At 43.3% G+C, this 21,896-nt stretch overlaps 1 protein-coding gene across 1 annotated transcript; it reads left to right on the top strand.

Moving 5' to 3' along the window:
- Positions 1 to 21,192: 21,192 nt before the first annotated feature.
- LOC119035468 (short transmembrane mitochondrial protein 1-like) lies at positions 21,193 to 21,468 on the top strand. The gene has a single exon (XM_037126793.2). The coding sequence runs from the start codon at positions 21,193 to 21,195 to the stop codon at positions 21,466 to 21,468; it is 276 nt and encodes a 91-aa protein (XP_036982688.2).
- Positions 21,469 to 21,896: the final 428 nt, after the last annotated feature.

The following is a 21,896-nucleotide window of genomic DNA, read 5'->3' as shown; positions in this document are numbered from 1 at the left end:
CAATCACTAAGATCCCTTCCATTCTGTGATTCCCATCCCCAGTTCTGCAACCCAGGGTGTGAAACCTGATAGAAATACCTTGTTTCTGTGGCACTGGCAATGCGAACGCATCCCTGTGTGGGTTTTCACAGCCTGCCTTTGGGAGTCAGAAACATAAATGACAGAATGGATGTTAAATATCACCAAGCATTGGAAGCCCCTGTCACAGGTGATATAAAACCATTTGCTATAGAAGACACCCGGCACACAGTGTGCTTCTTGCTTTCCATCCTTGCCAGAGCTGAATCTCCTGTGGATGTGGCAGCCACCTCCTCACAGCACTGAATACACGGAAGTCTCTTCTGCAGAAAACAGTAGAGGAAAAGAGGTGATGACCAGCTTGCGTTTCTGTTTTCAGAGTCAGCTCATTAGTAATATTGCTCACCGTACGCCTGATGTGGGCCCAAGCAGTTCATTTGTAGCAACTTGGGGTCTGCACAGCCCTGTGATGTTGTTCACAGTGTCACCCCCATTTTACAGATGGAAAAGGTGAAGCTCAAAAGGTAAGTGATTGCTGGAGGCCACATAGCCCTTGTAGAGCTTTTATCAGTTGGGGTATAGCAGAGAGCTCACTAACTCATCCTGGAGGGACTAGCCTCAGCTGTTTGGCAGGGCGTGACCTTGACTTCCATACTACTGATGCTTGCTTAATTTTCTCACCTGGGGAAGAATAATAGCTGCCTTAGGGAACCATTGTGAGCATTGGGAGAAATTGTGTAAAGGTGTAATAAATGTTAGTCCTCTCCACACATAAAGATGCTTTGTAAACCTCTGTTATAAAAAATTTTAATAACCTTCCTTGAGTATTTCTGGGCAATTAACTTGGTTTTGTACAGAAATGACATTTAATGTGACAATGTTTATAGCGTGGGAGAATTCATAGTTTTCTTGGGTTTCTGTAGGTGTGTGGAGGGAGGTGTTGAGGAAAAGAGTCCACCTGGAAATTAGAAAGAAATGAGTCAGAAATTTAAGCAAATTGATAATAACTTTAGGCAACATTTCCTTCTGCTTCATGAAGTCAAGGTGGAAGAAATAAACCAAATATGTATGAAGTGCTCAGCCATGTTCTAGGCACTTTGGGGGAAAGGGTGGGGCTGGAGACACACCAGAGGGTGGAGACCCTCAGGAGCTTGCCATCTGCTGTCTGGTGCGGGGACTAGAAGGGGCAGCCGTCTGCTGGGGGGAAGGGGAGGGTCCCACAGCAAATTCTGTGTGTGTGTGTGTGTGTTTCAGAGAGAGAGAGAGAGAGAGAGAGAGAGAGAGACAAGATACAGACAGAGAAAGTTTTCGTGTTAGTCCAAACAGGTCTTGGGTTAATGAGGGCTGAGAAGCCTTGGTCGAGACAGAGATCCGTGAGAGAAGAAATGCATCAGTGAGTTTGTGAGCAATCCGAACTGGTCTTTATATGGATCCTAATCACAGTGGGTGACCAAACATTTGTCAGGGTGCTCTAGGTCCAACTGCCGAAGCCAGTGATTTACAACTTCTTTTTATGACAAGTCTGTTATAACGTGGTCTTTACTGAAAAGGTAATATAGACCATCCACGATATAATTTCAAAAACAGGTCAGTATAATGCCCTGATGTAACAGAAGGAGGAATTGAAGAAAAGTAACTTAAGATAAAATGGTATGTAAAATATTTTAATTGTGCTCAGCTGTGACTGCATGCAGGTTGACTGCATGCAGGTGGACTGCATGCATTTTGCTCCAGCCACGTCTGCAGGTACAAAATAGGTGGAGGATTGGCTTTAAAAGTGGCTTAAGTTGTTTTTAAAGGTTTTATTTATTTTTAGAGATAAGAGAAGGGAGAGAGAACTAGAGGGAGAGAAACATCAATGTGTGGTTGACTCTCATGTGGCCACCACTGGAGACCTGGCCTGCAACCAAGGCCTGTGTCCTGACTGGGAATCGAACCAGCAACCCTTTGGTTGGCAGCCCACACTCAACCCGCTGAGGCACACCAGCCAGGGCTATTTATGTATTTTTAGAGAGAGGTAAAGGGAGGGGGAAAGGAAGCGGGAGAAACATCAATTCTGGGAACCTGGGCCGCAATCCAGGGATGTGCCCTAACTGGGAATGGAAGTAGCAACCCTTTGGATCACAGGCCAGGGCACAATCCACTGAGCCACACCAGCCAGGACTAAGTTGTTTTGTTTTTGTTTTTTAATCAGGCAAGAATAAGGGAGGGAAAAGTTGGGAGCTTATATAGAGAGCATAACAATGATAGGTTACGGATTTTAGGCTGAATAAGAGCAGAGGGGTTAGGGACAGACAGTAAAAAGATGGAGTGAATTTTAATCTGGGTGGGGTTGAAGGACTGTTGGAATATGAGCACAGCAGGAGAGAGCTGGATAGGAGTGGTAGTCAGTGTGAGAATCTTATAGTGGACATTATGGAGGGGTGGCTGAGTGTGATAGTCCAGGCTATGGCCATGGGAGGGCTGGCTGAGTTGGGAGGGGACACAATGGACGTGAGAGAAGAAGAATTGGGAATCCGGAGTGCTGGGTGGATCATCTCTGCTGATACTGAGCTTACCAACTTGAGTCTATGCACATTACCACTGACCAGGGCAGTTCCTTTCCTGGAACACTGAATTCTCAGGGCACGTTTGCTGAAGGAATTGTTCCATATGACAATCGAATTTCAATCTGAGGCTACTTCCTTATGTGCACAGTGAGGCAGAAATAAATGGAACCTATTCCACCACTAACCAAAGTGAGGATACTAATCTCTAAAAACAGAATGTAGCAAATTAGCTCTTTGGGGGAATTACTTGGTAAATTCTTTCTCCTTGGACCCTGCAAGCACTTAGCTTCCCAGAACTTTAACAAAATGAATTTGCACCGTATCTACAAGCATTTTTGTTTTTAAAAATAGCATTTCTGTTTCTATATAATGAGGTCTTTGGAAAGGAGACAAACATAAGCAGAGGGTATTATGTACAGAGAAGGTGACGAAGGGGAAATGAGGCAAAGGAGTTTGGATTTTCCTCATTATTATAATGGTCCCTAGAGTTTAGGACATTTTACTTTTTGTTCCAATTAAAAGTGAGAGCTTTGGAGCTGATCCTCTCTTAAGAAACAGTGAGTACTGTGAGAATATAGTACTGTGTTTATTATGATAAATGCATCGTGTTCCTAACCTTTGTGGGTAGGCTCCTTTGGAAGGTGGGATGTGTTTTCCCTGAGAAGCAATGTTACATTTGCAGGATATGTTCCTAGGCAAGTCTATTTAATCATAATGTTTCCAAAGTAAAGCGTGTTATTCTGTTTTAATAAATAGGGCTGTACCATTTTATAAAGCTATATTAATATAATTGGAGGAGGGATCGATCATCTTCCCTTTCCTTTGGAGCTATTTTACCTCTAAAATAAACAGTTACATTAATATCTCTTCCATTTCAAGGAAGAACTAGGGTTCGGATCAAAATGTTGAGAGTGATTCTTCTGCAAGGCCTAACGTCTTTGTTTCCTCTAGACACTGATCTTCGTGAGACTGTGGGGGAAGGAAAGACATGGTATTCCAGAGGCCTCTTTTGGCCTTGAGTCCAAGCATCATTCTACAGTTTAGCTTTTTCTAGCAATAAAGCAAAAACTGAATTTAAATTCCTGCCAAGCTCCTGAGTCTACTTCCCAACTGGACCAGAAGCTTTAAGGGAGGAGAAAGTCATATGTTGGTCAAACCCTGACGAGCTTCGGTAACAGTAGACCAGAATGCACTGGGGGCATGCACTTCATGGGTGCCAGTGAAGGCAGAATTTTCCACCAAATTTCTCTGAAGCCTGCACCTCCCCCCACCATTTGAGGGTTCTTCTCTGCTGTTGACACTGTGTCCCCCTCTTCTCCTTTTTTCCACATCCTTCTCCTGCCATGAAGTCAAGTCCTTGGAGAGGATACGTAGTACGATTTAAAGAATTCTGGAAAATGGCATTCCATCTTATTGCCACTCAGCCTGCCAGCTATGAACCCATGCATTCTTTTTTTGGTGGGGGAGACAGGGTGATTTATGGGAAAGATATAACCTTGGGGTAGACAATTTGTTTAAGCTTGGGTTGACTATCCACGGGTTTTGGAACCTTGGGAAACTTAGTTAGCCCCCTGTTTCCTAATAGGTAAAATAAAAGATGACAACTAATCCCCACCTTGAGAAATTGCTTGGATTAAATGTGCTTACTATGAGCATCTAATGAGCTGCTTGCCAGTCTTAAGAATATCAGTGTGAGTGTTGCCTCCTTCCTAACTTCAGGAGGTAGGGCTTATCTACATGTTGTGAAGTGAGTTAGTTTGGGCTCTGGGAGGGTGAACTGAGCGCAGCACTGGTGTCACACCCAGGCTAGTCTCACTCCTCTGATGTCACACTCGGCTCCTTCACAAGAGTCCTTCATGTCACCTGCAATGATGGGGTTGCTAGTTGAGGTTGCTGCTGGTGCCACCCGCGGTGGCCTCCCAGAATGCCGCTGTCAGACAGGAAGAAGGTGCCTGTTAAGGTATGACACAATCACTACCCTATTCCAGGCTCTTCTCAAGAGTAATTGCAACTTGTGGTGATAACATTTTTTGAACAAGGAGTTATGCCATTTTCTTCCTTCCTGAGATATCCTTGGGCCCTGTTTTAAATGGATATGTTTCAGACCACAATGAGAAAAAGGCATCCTGGGTGGAATGCCAAGTTCAAGAACCTCAGCCTGATGAGAAATGACTATCAAAACCAAAGGTAGAAAAATAGAGAGAGACACACGAGACAATTTATTTTGGTTTTTAATAATTGGAAATGAGGGAGAACTTAGGTAAAGGCAAAGGTATGGTCCATCATAGTTCTTTTTGTAGGAGAAAATTAAAAATCTTCCAAGGTCCATTGATCTCAGTAAGAGTAACAATGAAACAGTCAAAAGAACAAATAGGAGAAATTACCAGGGCTTCAGAAGATTTTGGGTTACAGGTACCTTTTTGATCAGGAAGTCAGTATTGGGAATATTTTTCTGTAAAAAGTCGACCAAATCTTTCCCTCCAAGGATTAAGCTGTCTTCTAAGGGTTTATTTTACATATAGAGGAGAGAGATGGGGAGGGAGACAAAGTAATAAGGAGAGAGAGCTGCCTCAGGAGACTGGGAGACAGGGGGCCACCAAAGAGAGGGCCACCGAACAGCCTGGAGAGACTGGGCACTGTCTCCTGTGAAAGAAAAAGGCAACGCCACGGTCAGGGGTGGCGTCCAGCCGACACCATGGACTTTATCTGCTGCTTTCATCAGAAACTCGGGGGAAAGGCATCATCATTTCTCAACTGGAGTTTGGTCCCTTTCTAGCCGTGTAGGTGGAAATAACTTTGGGCTGTTGAGTTGGTCTGAAGGGTTCCAGGTACAGTCATGTGTCACTTCTCCACTGTGGTCACCTGCGGGTCGTCCATCTTTGTGTGTTGCCGTCTGTGAGTAGGGAGGGGCTGCAGCACTCTTCTTTATTTAAGGACTTTTGCATACATTTTTGGTTCTAACACCAAAGGCCATGAATTCACTATAGGAACCTTAAGTCTCATGGAAATAGGTATTTTTAGACAGTTATATTTTAACTGCATTGGAGTTAGGAGCTTCCAGCACCATAATGCAAGCTGGTGTGAGCTTGGGCAAGAACTTAATATCTCTGTGTTCACGACAAAGAGGATAGTGCTCCTATAGGTCTTTTTTTGTAAAGGGCAAATGCAATTATATATGTAAAAGTCTTAGCATGCTATGTGGTACATTGAACTGGCCAAGGTTGATTTGGGAAAGCAATAGTCCTCACTGATATTTTAACATGGAATTTAATGGAGAGAATGGGTTAAATAAGGATTGGGAGACGAAATAGACAAAAACCAAACCAAAACAGAAAAAAACACCGAAGGCAGCACAGGAAAAGCCCCTGGGGAAATGGAGGGGAAAGGTGGGGTTGCCAGAACTTGCAAGTTTGGAGGCAGGGCTTGGGCCCCAAGCATCTGGGGAGGAAAGGCTGGCCAGCCAGAGCTATTATTATATTTCTTCACGAGCACGGTGAGGCTCACAAAGAAATACTACAGAGTGTGGAGAAAATACACAATTTGGAAACTGGAACAAATTGTAGCTGCCCAGGTGAAGAGCTTTTGCTGAAGTGACACACACAGACAGGAGTTTGTCTCTTCTTCCTCATCCATCTTTTCAGGCCTTCTCTAGTGCCCCCTGTTGGCAGAGCATAAATGGAAGCAGCTGTCAAAATGGACATACAGTTTGCAGTCACAGTCCCAGCCTCAAAGTAGAGCATAGAAGTGTGGACGTGAAGTTGAGGGACAATAGCCAATAACCGGGGCATAAGTACTTGATAAATATTGGTCGGTGCTGCTTATCTGGCCTCTCCTCCCCTCCATTCTTTCCTCCCCTTTCTGCTCCAGTAACCTTGATTCCTCCTCCCACTCCCCACCCCCCAGATTCTCAAAGAGAAGAAACCAAGGAAGGTAAGGAGAAGGGCACGGGTCTCAACAACAGCCCAAGGAAGAGGGAGAGGAAGCCTAGTGTTTTCCTGGGAGGTGTGAACCTTCTACTATAGGGTCATACTTCTGTTTTGGCAGATTACAGCTTTTGGAGCAACCCTGTGGGGCTTTTCCAAGGGGGACATTTGCTGATATCTCCAGTGAAAAACTCTTCTTCTATTGGACAGGAAACTTTTCTGATACAAAAATCAAGGTGAACTTAATGCTTACACGTGCACTAGAGGGCAAATGACTGTCAGTAGAACCTCCCCTAGGAAGGAGGGCAGGAGCAGGTGTGGAGATACCTGCTGGATGTGACTGGAAAGAGGAAACCTGAGGGGAGTTTGGGGGTGAGACTGACTCACCAGTTTGCCCTGACATTTACTGCATGTCTGCTTTGGAATTGCATAAATGCTCAGGATTTGAAGATGTTCAAGACACAATCCTCATTTTCAAAGTGCTCAGAGAAGACAAGAACCCAAGTACCTAAAATACAAAGCAAAGTTACAGAATCGGCCCAGCTGAGATGTAATAATAGTCCTGTCTCCTTCACTGGGCCAACTCCATTTTTTGTGTCTTTTAAAAACCTCTTGGTTTTTTTTTAGATGTTGAGAATAGCAAGTTGGTTCTGTAAGGTTTAAGACAGAAAATGATTTTTAATTATCAACACAATTTAATGGGGATGGAGAAAATACATATTTAGTTTCAAGATGATCAGGTACTACTCTACGAAACTGACAACTTGGGATTCATCTAATTATCCATCCATCCACCTATCCATCCACCTGCCCATCCATCCACCCATATACCCATCCATCTATCCATTTTCTGTCCTTCCTTTACTTCTCTCCTCTCTGTCCAGCCATGTGCCTAACTACAATATACTAGACCCAGTGCTTAATTCTGGGACTATTACAGATGCCTACAGTATAGTTCTCACCCTCAAGGAGCTCACTCTAATGAGACACTTTTATTTCATAAAAATGAAATTATACCAAAAATGGCAAATGCTTTTCTAGGAGCATGGTCAAGGTACCAATGCCTTGGTTTAATGGGTAGTATGAGAAAGAAATTCAAAGCAACAGAAAAATAGCTCTAGGGTGTTCAGTATAGCACTTTAACCAAATGGGTAAGAGCCTGGTCTCAGATTCGGAATCTTGTCAACACTGGTTCTGTAATTATAGAAAGGTTCTTAATTTTTTTGCTTTTATTTTTTCATATTTCAAATGGGGCTAATAGTATTTAGCTGGCAACATTGCTGATAGCATGAAATGATTCAACATATATAGAACATTTGGCATCATGTCTAAAACATAGAAAGTATTAACAAGTGTTGGCTACTATTTGTATAGTACCTTAAAGTTTAAGTTCATCATTGCATTTAATCTTTAACACCTCTTCCTGTCCTGGAGAAACACAGAGGGTAGTTATTACTTTCAAACAGGGGAGTGAGGTAGAGGGAGGTTATTTTGGGGGGGGGGGAGATTGCAGAACTGCAGAGCTGTGGACCTGGAAATCTCTCTCAGTGGTTTGTCTGCAATGTTCTTCCAGTTTTCCAGGAAGCATTGTATATTCACTTGGAAAACAACTCTTGTCCCCAAGTGTCATAGTTCCTGACTGCCTGCTGCTGGGCTGACTGTAAACACAGCCAAATGACACAGGTTGCAGCATTACCAAGTCACTGCTGCCTTGCCCGCATCTGCCACTCAATACAAGGTCCCTGCTGATCAAGGGACAGAAGGCGTGGGTCAGGGAGCTGCCAAACACCAAATACACATCTTAATCAGCTGCCAACAGTCACCTCTACCCAAGTCCTTGATGGAAAAATGCTCCCACAGGGATCCATCGCATTAGGAATTCAATATCCTTTTAAAATCAAAACTAGCTTCGGAGTTTGAAATAACTCAAGAAAGGTGTATTTTTATTGCATTCCATTCAGAATGTGGATAGGTTTACTTGATTGTTTCATTTAGTTGGGGGTCAGGTCCTGTGAAAATGCATCAGAAGTCTGAATGCTGAGGTCCAGGAACCTGAGAGAGAAGGAAGAAAGGGTGCAGTAGCCCAGTGTCTCAGCACAGGAAGTGCAGACCACACGGGTGGATGCCACAGAATCAAGTGGGGGCACGGCAGTTATAAAAAAAGACATGGGAGACATGGGGTCTGTTCATTCAGGTCCTTCTCTTGAAGGCCGTGTGCTGATCCCCAGGGCGGTGAGTGAAATAGCCCTTGTTTTCGGGGAGTTCCTAGGCCATCTGGGGAGATGGTGAACCCACACATTATTATGTCATATGGGAAGATGCGAAAACATAGGTAGCCGGGAGGAAGAAAGGAGTCATCTTACATCTGAGAAACTGTGGTTTCTGTAAGTAAACGCCACCTAAGCAGGGTTTTAAAGCATGAATAGGAGCATTCCAAACATATAATTTCAGGAGATGCATTCCAAGCAGAGGCATAGCTTACCCAGTGACCCAGAATCATGGTCATGTTCTGTTCAACACAAATTGGTTTCTTAAGGAGTTGGACCAATTACCAGCATTTGGTATTACTGTCTTAATTTTTGCCAAACTGGTGCGTGTTTTAAAATAGCATCTTATTGTGGCTTAATTTGCCTTTCCTTAATTACTCATGAGGTTTAATATCTATTCATATGTTTGTTGACAATTTACGTATCCTTTGCAATAACTGTCATTTCTATTCTGGTGTATTATAGAGTAAGGAGCCCAAGTGGTACAGAATTAACATTTGTTTCACATTTATTATGTAACATTGTGTGGGCACTTTGAATACAGTTGTTAATATGATTCTTTTTAATTGCCTGTTTTTCAAGATGAGAAAAGTGAGTTCCATAAAGCATATATAACTATCTCATGTTACTTAGCTATTATGTAGCAGAGACTTGATTTAATCACGGTCTGTCTGACTCCACAGATTATGCAGGAATTACTGTTGCAAGCACATGCCATCTGCCCCCGCCCCCCCTACCAGTGCTATTACATAAGTAAAGGCTCCATGGCAATTTGAGGGCCTCGAGATCCCGCCTGCCTGGTGTCAGACTTTCTCCACCTTCACTGGCACTGACCACAGAGGTCCCAAAGGCTACAGACCAGAATAGACCCCAGCCGGGCAATGGCACGAAATGACAAATTGAAGCTAAATAAGTGCTATCGTTGTTTTTAACTGTGGTTAGAATAATGGCTTACACTATCATGATGCTTTGTGGGTTGCGAAACACGTGTCCGTGTGTCACGCTCCTGGGAAGTAGACACGGTAAGGATCAGGTCCTTCACCCAAGCCCTCCCTGCTAATCACTGGCCTGGCTGAGTCTGGTGTTTTTGCTCCTTTCCTGTGATATGTAGAATAATGAAAGACCCTCTCAGTTTAGATCGACCCTCTGTATGGCAACTATAAGCTAACCTAGCAGATACACAGTTTTATAGCCAGAATGAAAATAGCAACAATATCATTTCATAGCAGCTCGCAATTTATTTTTCCTGTTGGCGAGGAAAGATCCCTTTCTTCTTTCTTCCTTTGTGCTTTATAAGAAAACCCAGTTGTGGGTTGCAGTCAGGAGCAGAGAATGGGGCCCTCAAAGTTCGTTCAATTTTCAGACCATCAGAAAGGAAGAAAAAGCCTTTTCAGACATTTGAAAATGGTAATAAATGGACTGTGAGTCAGGCAATTTGCAAGAGACCTGAGCAATTATGATACTTTAACCTGTTCTGAGAAGAGCTTGCCACCCAAGATCCGCTTTGCTGGCCCTGTGATGTGCTTATGCTACCCATCTGAAGCTGCAGCCAGAGAGGACGCCAGAAAGCACATCTAGTTTTTCTTGCCCAAAGAAGCTAAGACACAGTTAACCTTTGAGCTGGTCATTCACCAGGAATTATAGGCTGTAGCTTCTGTGGGTTTCAGTGGTGGTGTTTGTTTTTCTGCTGCCTTTCCTTCTCTGAGTTACATTCTGCCCCCAGAGCCTCTCTCTTCCTCTGGAGACAAGCAATTTGGTCCAACAAACACAGTGGATTTAGGAGACACAGTGCCTGGGGTCTACTCTCAGCTCCACCTTTTAGAGGCTTCATCACCTTGGAAGAGTCATTTACTGTCATAAGCCTCACTTTCTTATCTATGAAATGGGAATAAGATTGACTCACAGGGTTACTGAGTGAGTGAAATGTTAACACTGTGAGAAAATACTTTGCACACAGAATTGTTACTGTCATATTATGTCTTTCAGCACTTCTTCCTTCCTCCTTCCCTCTCTTCCTTTCATCCTTGTTTTTTCTTTCTCTCCCTCTCCCTTTTCCCCTCCCTCTATCCTTTCTTTCTTTCCTTCTTTCTCAAACCATACACACCATTTCTAACAAAACGCTCCTTCCCAAACTCATTTCATATTGCACTTTGTCACTCTTTTTGAAGGATGTGGGTCTGTGTGGTGGTTACTTTATGTGTCAACTTGCCTGGGCCATCATGCCTAGATATTGAATAAAACACTATTCTGCATGTTTGCGGAAGGGTATTTTTAGATGACATGAACATTTAAATTGGTGGGCTTTGAGCAGAGCAGATTGTCCTCCCTACTGTGGGTGGGCCTCACGCGACACTTGAAGTCCTGAGTGGCACAAAGACTGCCTTCCCCAAGCAAGAAGGAGTTCTGGAGCAGATGACCTTCAGACTTGTACCTTCAGACCTGAACTGTGGCATCGACTCTGGCCTGGGTCTCTAGCCTGCTGGCCCACACTACGGATTTTGGACTTACTGGCCTCCATCATTATGTGAGTCGATTCCTTAAAATAAATCTCTTTCTGTACACATACACAACGCTCTTGGGTTTGTTTCCCAGGAAAACCCTGACTAATACAGTCTGGTTTTTGACAGCATCCTCCAAGGCTGCCATCGTTCGCCACAGTTTTGCTCATGCAGAGATGTCATAGCCCCCACCAGAGCCTTTGAACTGCCTGGTGCAACAGGGTCCTGAGCCGGGAGGCTGGCACTGGATGACCCTCAGGCTGGTCTCCTGAGGGTCATGATTCCAGCGTGATGGGAACAAGCCCACCAGTAGTACCACCTCACACAGGAATCTCTGGGGCTCTCACTTCCTCTCCATGAACTTCCTTCCTTGACAATTCCAGACATGGCCCAGATCTTTTCAAAGACCGTCCCTCACGTGGATATTGGTAGATTTTAGATTTGGTGCCCATTGTCTTCACTTCAAAATCAGTAGCACCAAGTCACTCTCCTCTTTGGACACCCCCAGGAGTTTCCTGTTTCTACCACATCAAGTCCACATGCCCTTGCTTGGTTCTGAGCACATGACATTCATCTTCTTTTTGTCTCTGGATGGTGACATGCTCCTTTCTGCCTCTATTCTTCTGCTCATTTTCTTTTTTCTTTTTTTAAATTTTTTATTGATTATGCTGTTACAGTTGTTCTATTCCCCCCTTCATTCCCCTCCACCCTACCCCCCATCCCCACCATTACCCCCCCTTTAGTTTATGACCATGTGTCTCAATTCCTTTAGATTCTATATTTCCCATGCTATTCTTGCCCCCCCAACTATCTTCTATCTACTTCTATTTTCTATGCTACTTATTTTCTGTACCTTCTCCCCCCTTCTCTTCCTCCCACTCCCCTGTTGCTAACCCTCCTTGAGATCTTCATTTCTATGTTTCCACTCCTGATCTAGCTGTCCTTTTAGTTTGCTTTCGTTTTAGGTGTGGTTGTTAATAACTGTGAGTTTGTTGTCCTTTCACTGGTCATGTTTCTTTAACTTCTTTTTCTTAGATAAGTCCCTTTAACATTTCATATAATAAGGGCTTGGTGATGATGAACTCCTTGAGTTTGATCTTATCTGAGAAGCACTTTATCTGTCCTTCCATTCTAAATGAAAGTTTTGCTGGATAGAGCAATCTTGGATGTAGGTCTTTAGATTTCATGACTTGGAATACCTCTTTCCAGCCCCTTCTTGCCTGTAAGGTCTCTTTTGAGAAATCTGCTGACAGTCTGATGGGGACTCCTTTATAGGTGATTGTCCCCTTAGCTCTTGCTGCTTCTAGGATTCTCTCCTTCATTTTAATTTTGGCTAATGTAATTATGATGTGCCTTGGTGTGTTCCTTCTTGGGTCCAACTTCTTTGGGACTCTCTGAGCTTCCTGGATTTCCTGGAAGTCTATTTCCTTTGCCAGATTGGGGAAATTCTCCTTTATTATTTGTTCACAAATAATTTTTCCACTGGTGGCTGTGCCTTTCCCCCTTCTGGTACCCCTATAATTCGGATATTGGAACGTTTAAAGATGTCCTGGAGGTTCCTAAGACTCTCCTCATTTCTTTGAATTCTTGCTTCTTGACTCTTTTCTGTTTGGCCATTATTTGCTTTCTTCTGGTCCACTCCATTGATCTGAGTCCCAGTTTCCTTTTCATTGCTATTGGTGTCCTGTGCAATTCCATTCATTTCAATTAGTTTTGCCTTCATGTATTTGTCTAATTTGTCGGTATAATCAACCAGTTCTGTGAGGATCCTGATCACCAATGTTTTAAACTGTGTGTCTGTGAGTTTTGCTATTTCTTCGTCGCTTAGATTTATCTCTGGGGCTTTGAGGTCTTCCTGCGACATTTTTGGTCTGTTCTGGCCCTTTAAGTGTGAGAAGCGGCGCCTTGGACTCCCAGGTCGCTGGGTTGTGACGCTGTATGTGGGGGTGTGGTCAGAGCGGGGAAATGGCGGCCCCCTCTGCTGTTTCTCACAGCTGGGTGCGGAGGAGCAGCGCCTTAGGTGGTTCACCTGGGCCGGGCCACTCAGAGTCGCTGGGTTATGACGCTGTATGTGGAGGTGGGGTCAGAGCAGGGAAATGGCAGCGCCCTCCACTGCCGCTTGCCGTGGGGACCTGCCGGCCAGGTCCAACCGCCCACTCCCTGTCCACCCGCGCACTTGTGCGCGACCTCAGTCAACACGCAGCCCCGCTGCCCCGCTGTCTCCCCCGCGGTCGCTCGCCTGGTTGCTCGCTCGGTTGCTCACTAGGTCCAACCCTGCGCCTGGATTCCGAATCTGGATTCCGCGCCTGAGTCCGGCTGACCGAGACCTCCTGTGCAATCCCGCTTCACCAGCCGCTGGTTTCGCCCCTTACCGGTCAGGCTGAAGAATTTGTTGTTAACGGACTTCCGAAAAGTTCAATTTTCTGTGTTCTGGCTGTGTTTTCTGTTGCTAATATAGTTGTCTCTAAACTTGGTTGTGTGAGAAGGCACGGCACATCCACCTACGCCTCCATCTTGGCGGAAGTCCCCTCTTCTGCTCATTTTCATCCTTTCTGAAGCAGCTTCCCTCGTTCCACTCAGAGCTGCCCAGTCTTTAAGACTCCTCTCAGATCCTGCATCCCTGTCAAATTCTCCCTGATGGCTCCTGCTTCTCTGAATTTCAAGACACCTCACAAGTCTGTACCACAGAATTTAGCTCCACATTATGTACTGCCTTGTGGTATTTTTTTAAAGTGTCAGTTTTAGATTCTTAATGGACTTGTGGACTTTTAAAGTCAATCATGTGAGAAATGGTTAATTGAGCAACTACTATGCACTCTATTAGTTACCAGAGATAAGTGTGTAGGACATGGTTTTCTATTCTCCAATGGCTCATGGTAAATGGGAGAGATAGACCAGTAATCACAAAGTTAAAATGCAAGGTTATGAGTGCTGTAACAAAGATGTGTGCTAGGTCTTTCGGCGGAAAGTGGGTATGGGATGGTGACTGTAAGGAGGGATCTTGTGGAGGAACACTTGACCTGTTTACAGCCCTGTGCTAAGAATTTGTATTATCTTATTTAATCCTTACAGCAATCCTGCAAGAAGGACCTAGAGCAGTGTCCCCACCTTCTCAGTGAGACCAAGAAAGAAGTGACTTGTCAAGATCAAAGCATTTGGTGGGTTCAGAGATCTGCTGGCTCCAAAGCCCATGCATTTTTCCATTATCTTCTTTTCCAGGAGGGTTGCTTGGTAACCACTAGCAAGTCCTGTTCTGCCACTGACCTCTGGCACACTTTCTCCTTCTTTATTTTTGGTTCTGTTTTCTTTGATCTTATATGAACCTTTGATTTTGCTGGAGATTACCAAAGAAAGATGACAAATAATAACAGCAAACAACAACAAAACCCCTCTAGTTATTAATTTGCTGCTAAAACCTGAATTTGAAGAAATGATTTTTATATTTTTAATTAAATTATTCTTTGTTTGGTAACCAGACACAGTCATTAAAACTCAACACATGTGAAGATATTCCATTTTATCTAATTATAAAATAAGATGTTTCTTTTCATGAATTTGTCATAAAACCTCTTGTTATTCAACTTGGTTTGTTTTTCCTAAGAAACAATAGACTTAAACACTCCTTTGGTATAGAGGAAGAGAAAAAGGAACAAAGGATGGAACAAAGGTAGTAAAGAAGAAAGGCTGGATAGTGGACCACTGCAAGGCATTCTGGGAGTGGCAGTCTTTGTGCAAGGCATTCTGGGAGTGGCAGTCTACCAGTAGTTCTGAATCCACGGATGGTGGATACCTACACTCTTTTCTTTGGACATGTTTAACATTCCGGGTTCACCCCCTTTTGCTCAGGGGAGTGACTCCCATTATAGAGCTATTTTTATTGTGGGTTGCTATAACATATTTCCATAAAGTAGATGGCTTGAACAACAGAAATTTATTTCTCATAATTCTGGAGGTCAGGAGGTCCAAGGTCAAGGTGCTGGCCAATTTGGATGCTGGGGAAGGCCAACATCCTGACAGAGATGGATGTCTTCTTGATCTATCTTCACATGGCAGAGAGAGGGAGAGAGAGTTCTATTTCTTCATTTCCTTATAAGGGCACCAATCACATGAGATCTCCACTCCCAGGACCTCATCTGGACCTAATTACTTCCCAAAGGCTCCACCTTCAAATTCTGTCCATACTAGGGATAAGGGCTTGAACATAAATATTCAGCCCATAGTCCAACGGCCCCTCTCTTTCTATTCTGTGGTCCCAGCATTTTGTCTCTTTTTGTTTGGCTCTTAAAATGTCCAGTGCTGTAGGGACTTAATGATTCTGCTGGTGAGAATGAGGTATCTTTCACTTGACTGATGAGTCTTTCTACTGGTCACCCTTTTTCCAACTTTAACTTTCAAAACACCTCCCCCAAACCCTATGGTCACTTACCTTCTAGCCAATCCATGATTCCCCGTCCCAAATACTCCCATGGCTTCAGTTTTCTCCTCCCCTCAGGTCTACATCCTTTCATTTCTGCTCTACTCTTCAAAACCCACTTTATCAAAGCCCCCTCTCACCGCTCCAATTGGAATCTATCTCTCTTTCTCTGTTATTAACTTTTATACATGGAAGAAACTCAGACACAATTTCAACCTCTGTCACTTGCCAGCTGTGTGATTTGGGGCAAGTTCCATAACTTTCACAGCTTTCTCTTTTATTAAATGAGAAACTTAAGCCTTTGTCATCATGCCTTTGGGACTTTGCACATGTTGTTTTCTCTGCCCAGACAATCTTTTCCTCTGATTTGCTTGACAGATTCATCCTTTGGGACTCAGCTTAGAAGTCACTTCTCCCTGGAAGTCTTCTTTGATTTCCCAAATTAGTACCTGATGACCTCTCTGTTCTTCTGAAGCTGCTTACACTTCCCTGTCACTACCCCCTGTTACCTTGTAATTATGTGTTTGCTTGTTTGTATCCCCCCCAAGACCATATCACCAGGCCTAGAGAATAGAGTAGATGATCATACATATTGCCAAAGATACTTTAATAATTATGTGTACAAAGCGCAAGACCCATAGTAAGCAGGTACTCAATAAATTATAGTTCTGTCTTCCCTCCTTATACCTTCATGTACCTCATGATGAAGTTGGTGTTATTTGTTTCTGTCTTTTTACTTCATTATATATATATATATATATATATATATATATATATATATATATATATTTAATATTTTCTTTCTTTATTTTTTAGAGAGAGGAAGGGAAGGAGAAAGAGTGGGAAAGAAACATCAGTGTGTGGTTGCTTCTCCCGCGTCCCCTACTGGGGACCTGGCCTGCAACCCAGGCATGCGCCCTGACTGGGAATCGAACCAGTGATCCCTTGTTTCACGGGCCCATGCTCAATCCACTGAGCCACACCAGCCAGGGCTCATTTTATATATTTTAAGACCCGGATCCACTTGACTGCATGCATCTTAAGACCTGGATTTCTTACTTAATTTTATTTCTGTCCCTCATAGAAAGGTAATTAATTAATTAAGTAAGTAAGTAAGGGATATCCCTTAGGAAATAGTGCCCGTTGCTCCATTCCTGCCTGTTTTCAGTTACTTCCCCTGTTACTCACCATCAAATTGGTCCCTTCTGGTGCTGATTCCCCAGGTGGGTGGGTTTATGCATGTTCTAGGACCCTGTGGGTCTCTCTAAGATACTCTCCTATAAGGCTGGGAGTTTTTCCCACTGCTACAACCCCCACAGGTTTTTCCAGTCAGAGGTTCTGAGGCTTTATTTCCCTGCTCTTGAACCCTGGGTTGAGTGGTCTGTCTTGATCCTCAGTTGTTTCTCTCGGTTTATCCACATGCAGATGTGGGACTGCCTGTCTCCCAGCCGCTGCCTCACCAGATCTGCCAGCAGCTTGCGTGTCCTGATCCTCCAGTCGCTGCCTTGCTGTGAGTCCTCTCCACGTCAGCTGCCCATCTCTGCCCCTCGTACTGGTCTGGATGAATGTTTCTTCTTTAACTCCTTGGTTGTCGGACTTCCATACAGTTCAATTTTTTTGGCAGTTCTGGTAATTATTTGTTTTTAAATTTGTTGTTGTCCTTCTTTTGGTTGTGCGAGGAGGTCAAGTGTATCAACTTATGCCTCCATCTTTGGGTTTTTTCTTTTTAGCTGAGGTGCTCAGTAAGTGTTTGTGGGACGAGTGGATGATGAACATATAGGGTTCTTCTTGCTTGTGCATGTGCTGGATTGAAGTTGGTATCATGAAGGCACAGAGCTCTCATTCACTTGTCTCTCACTGTGCCTTGCACATGGACTGGTGCTTGAAAAAGTCTTGCTGAGTTGAATTGGGGAAGAAGCCTGGTGATTCAACTTTTAACTTGGTATTTGGAGTCTTCTTATAGAGCTTCCCAAATGTAACATCAGGACTCACAGCAGTAGACATTGGTGGATATATGAATTAAGAGATGCAAAGAGAACAGACATGAATGAATTTTTAAAAGGAAGAAAATCATGTTGGGAGTATCATGGAAACCCACTCTCTCTCAGCTCTTTTACTTGTGGCCCTTTTCAGGGACATCCAGGGAAGAACCAGTAAAAAGCTGTGGTTCCTGCAATGAGAGATGCGGTGGACCAGGATGGGAGGCAAAGACAGTACAGAGCAGTGGGTGTTTCCCACTCTGCCCCACCCCTGACAGGCAACCTTTGGCTTGTTCCAGAGCTTCCTCCTCATCCTCTCAGCCCAGCAGAAGTGCCAGGGCCACCTAGAGGCAGACAGTGTGATGGGTGAGGGCAGTTGCCAAGGGCAGGGACTGTAGCTGTGATGCAGGAGTGCTCATGTATTTCCTAGTTCGATTTACAAGTATAATGAGGCTTCATCTGTTGACTACCAGCCTGCCATCCATCAACCCTGTTCCACCAGAGGCAGAGTCCAGGTCCTGCTGGGTCTCCAAAACATTGGTTTGTTCTCTTCTCCTGCCTTGGGGTCCTGGTAAACAAGGGGAAGAGAGCTACACATGGAATTGATTTGCTGTGTGTGTGTGTGTGTGTGTGTGTCTGGGGGCAGGCAAGGCTGTGGCTGTTTTCCCTGCCAGAAAACACACCAGCTGGTGATGATTTTACATCTGCTCTCCCTGTTCCAACTGCAATGAGGAGCAAGTTGGAGAACTGATGTGCTAAGCCTGCCTTCCCTCCATGTGGGCTCATACACTCTTGGCATGAGGGCTGCCTAGCTACAGGATCTGCTTTTTGGTCCTCCTGGTAGTGAGGCTGTGATGTGTGGCCCTTTGGGGTGCGGGAAGGGGGTGGATGGGTTTCTGCACCTGCCCTACTTGCATTAGGGATTTCTCCTTCTCACCCACTGGGTTGAGACAACTCAGTACAGACTTTCTTGCACATTGCCTAGGAGAATCTGATTGAATTCTCTGCTTAGAAGGGAAGCCTCATGGATACTTTTAGTACTGTATCTGGAGAGGAGACAGCTTGGGTCTCATATATAAGATTAAGCACCCTTCTATCACCTCTGCCACACTGGTTCCTCAAAGCTAGAGGCATTACAAAGTCTATGGAATACACGGTTATGAATTAAAAGATTTTCTAGATGAGTGAATTTGGGAAGTTATTTATTTAACTTCTCTGACTCTGTCAGTGTCCTCATTTAAGGAAGAAAGAATGAATGGATAGATAAATCTATCTATCTATCTATCTATCTATCTATCTATCTATCATCCATCAAGACAGAATTTTAATTCCAAATCTCATATGGTCTCCTGTCTCCATGAGTGGTGTTGATTGGTATAGAAATCTCACACCAATCTCTTCCAAATTCCATTTCACAATAAAATGCTGGCATTCCTCTTTCTAAGGTCATGTACGAAGGTGTGAATATTTGCATGTGTTTGTGTGTTGGTCCTTCATACCCTATCCTGAGAAGAAAATAGCATCATAATTGTACTCTAAGGTCAAAAGGCCCAGGTTGAATATTGGTCCTGCTACTCACTAGTAAGTTCACCTTGGACAAGTGGCTTAATTATAAGTGTTTAAAATAGTGTTGGGCAATGTTTGGAAAATTAAATCATCTAGGGTTAGGAAGTAGAGACGTATACATAAAATAAGATTCATCATGAATTGATAATTGTTGCTAACACTAGAAATAGATATATATGCTTTTCCAGTATTCTCTATATTCTTACACGTGTTTGTAATTTTCCTTAATAAATATTTTTAAAATGAACAAAAAAGCAGTGGTGGCCATACTCCTAGAATATCTCCACAGCCTTCTTCCCAAGCTCCTCCTTGAACCTTGTTACTCTTTTCTGCCAATCTTGGCTTGATTTGCTGGTCTTGTTCTCTTCATCCATCTATAGCTGGATGACTCTGTTGGACAAGCTTGGGACTGTAATTCACCTTTTGCCACTGAAAGTTTCCTCTCCATCTTTTTTTTGGAAACCATCCTCACCTTAGCCCATCCAGGTCTTGCCTCACCTCAAAATACACTCACACACACACATAGACCCAAGCTTTCAGGAATTTATAATCCCACTGGTCTCCTTTGCCTCAGATATTCACTTATCTGTGTTTGGAAATTTTTTCTTCTCTTTTCTTCCTTCTCAAATAGCCAGGGAAACGTTATCTTGGAATATGACATGGTTGAGAAGGCAAGTAAGACTTCTAAGAGCAGTGAGGAGTTTAAGGTGCTAGGGAAGAACTGTAAGGTGGGGTAAGCAATAAGACCTTGTCCTGCCCCATCCCAGCTTTCTTCCTCCTCTTTCAAAAGACAAATATGGTAGTTGAAAAAGAGGCATTTTAATATGGTGCTGTCTTTTCTAGAGAACTTAGTCGTAATTATTCTTAGATGATATAGAGGGCTTAAAAAAGCCAGCCCAGGGGATAGAATGAGTTATTATACAGTAGGGTGACAAACTGTCCCAGTTTGCCCAAGACTGTGAGATGTCCCAGGACACTAGATTTTAGCCAAACACAGGGGAATATCAGGCAAACCAAGACAAGCTGGTCCCCCAGTAGTGAGATCAAGGTTTCCATTTCTTAAAAGGAGTACAGTCCTTTTTATGTGGGTAGAGAAATTCTTTTATCATTGCATATCAGTATGTTTTATTCAGGAGAAAATTAATAATTGCTGTGATAATGTATGTTTGATCTTTAGTAATTAACTAGACATAGCCAAAGCTGGTGGGGAGATTGGCCTAGATTCAGAACACCCCCTGTTTTTCCTGAACTCCTGAGAATACCTTTATGATTTTCTGTTTCCGTTAAAGCTAACAAAAACCCAGGCAAAGAAAAATTCTAATAACACTCGAATGAGGTCTTATAGTTTCAAAACACCAGTATTATTATTACTACTAACAATATAATGATTGGTGAGTGTAATGTGCCTTTATAGTTGTTGTCTTTGTCTTTTGAAGGCTGTGTGGTCAAATTATAGTACTCTAAAAGTCAGGTGACTTAATTCTTTTCTCTGCATGGTTGAGCCACTAACTCCCAGCACAATTAGCTTCACTCGTTTAATTTTGCTTTTGATTTTTAGGATCTTATTTGTAAAATTTAAGAATTTTAGTTATGACATTGGGAGTTGGGAAACTGTTAGCTGGGCAAGAAGGGAAATTCGACTCCTTCGTCCTTCTGTCCGGAAGCTTCATCCTTCTGTAGGAATGTAAAATGATGAAGGCACTACAGAAAACAGTATGGAAATTTCTCAAAAAATTAAAAACAGGACTAGCAACCCCACTTCTGGGCATATATACTCCCCAAAGTTGGAATCTGAATCTTGAAGAGATGTCTGTTCTTCCAAGATTATTTAGCATTATTATTCACAATAGCCAAGATATGGAAACAGCCCAAATGTCCATCAACAGATATATGGATAAAGAAAATGTGGCAAATACATGTTATAGAATATTATCCAGCCTTCAAAAAGGAGGAAATCCTCCCATTTGTGACAACATGAATGAAGCTTGAGGGGACTGTGTTAGATGAAAGCCAGCCACCAAAGGGCAGTTACTGCCCTCACTTGTATGAGGTATACAAGGTATCTAAAATTGTGATGCTGACCACCATTCTCACCTTCTTCACTGACATCAAGCTCCAATTCCTGCTTGGATTTACTTTTAGCAACCTGTCTGTAATGTATCTGGCTCAGAATGATGACATACCAAACCTGGCTAAAAAACTTGAAGAAATTAAAAAGGACTTTGATGTTAAAAAGGAGCCCTGTAGTTCATGAGGCCCACTCCAGTATTACCCCCAGAAGTCCTGATTCTCTTCTCCTTGAGGACCTCCTCCACCCTGTGAACCAAAAGCCTGTGTCTTACTCTCCAGTCTCTGCCTTGGCTCCACTCTGTGTGGCCTTGGAGCACACATGGGGACACAAGTTAAGTACCATCCTTATGTTTCCAAAACCCTCACCTCTTCCTCCTTCCAGTCACTTGGGAGGTCCTGAGGCTGGAATTATGGTGCTAGATTAGTAAACATGGCCTTTAGTTAGTGGTCACTCCCTTATTCTTTGAGACTTCTACTGCCTTTTTTGTAAGAAAACTCACTGAGTTTTGTATTACTGATCAGATATTAAAAATGCTGATTTCACAGTTTAGCTATTATAATGGGCATTGAAACACTTAGTACTAAATTATGTTTTTAAATGTCATTAAAATT

This window comes from Artibeus jamaicensis, unplaced genomic scaffold (genome assembly GCF_021234435.1).
Source record: "Artibeus jamaicensis isolate MK-2021 breed Jamaican fruit bat unplaced genomic scaffold, CSHL_Jam_final contig_76, whole genome shotgun sequence".
Classification (NCBI taxonomy): Eukaryota; Metazoa; Chordata; class Mammalia; order Chiroptera; family Phyllostomidae; genus Artibeus; species Artibeus jamaicensis.
The sequence above is the reverse complement of the archived record's forward strand: the minus strand, read 5'-3'. Positions and strand labels throughout refer to the sequence as shown.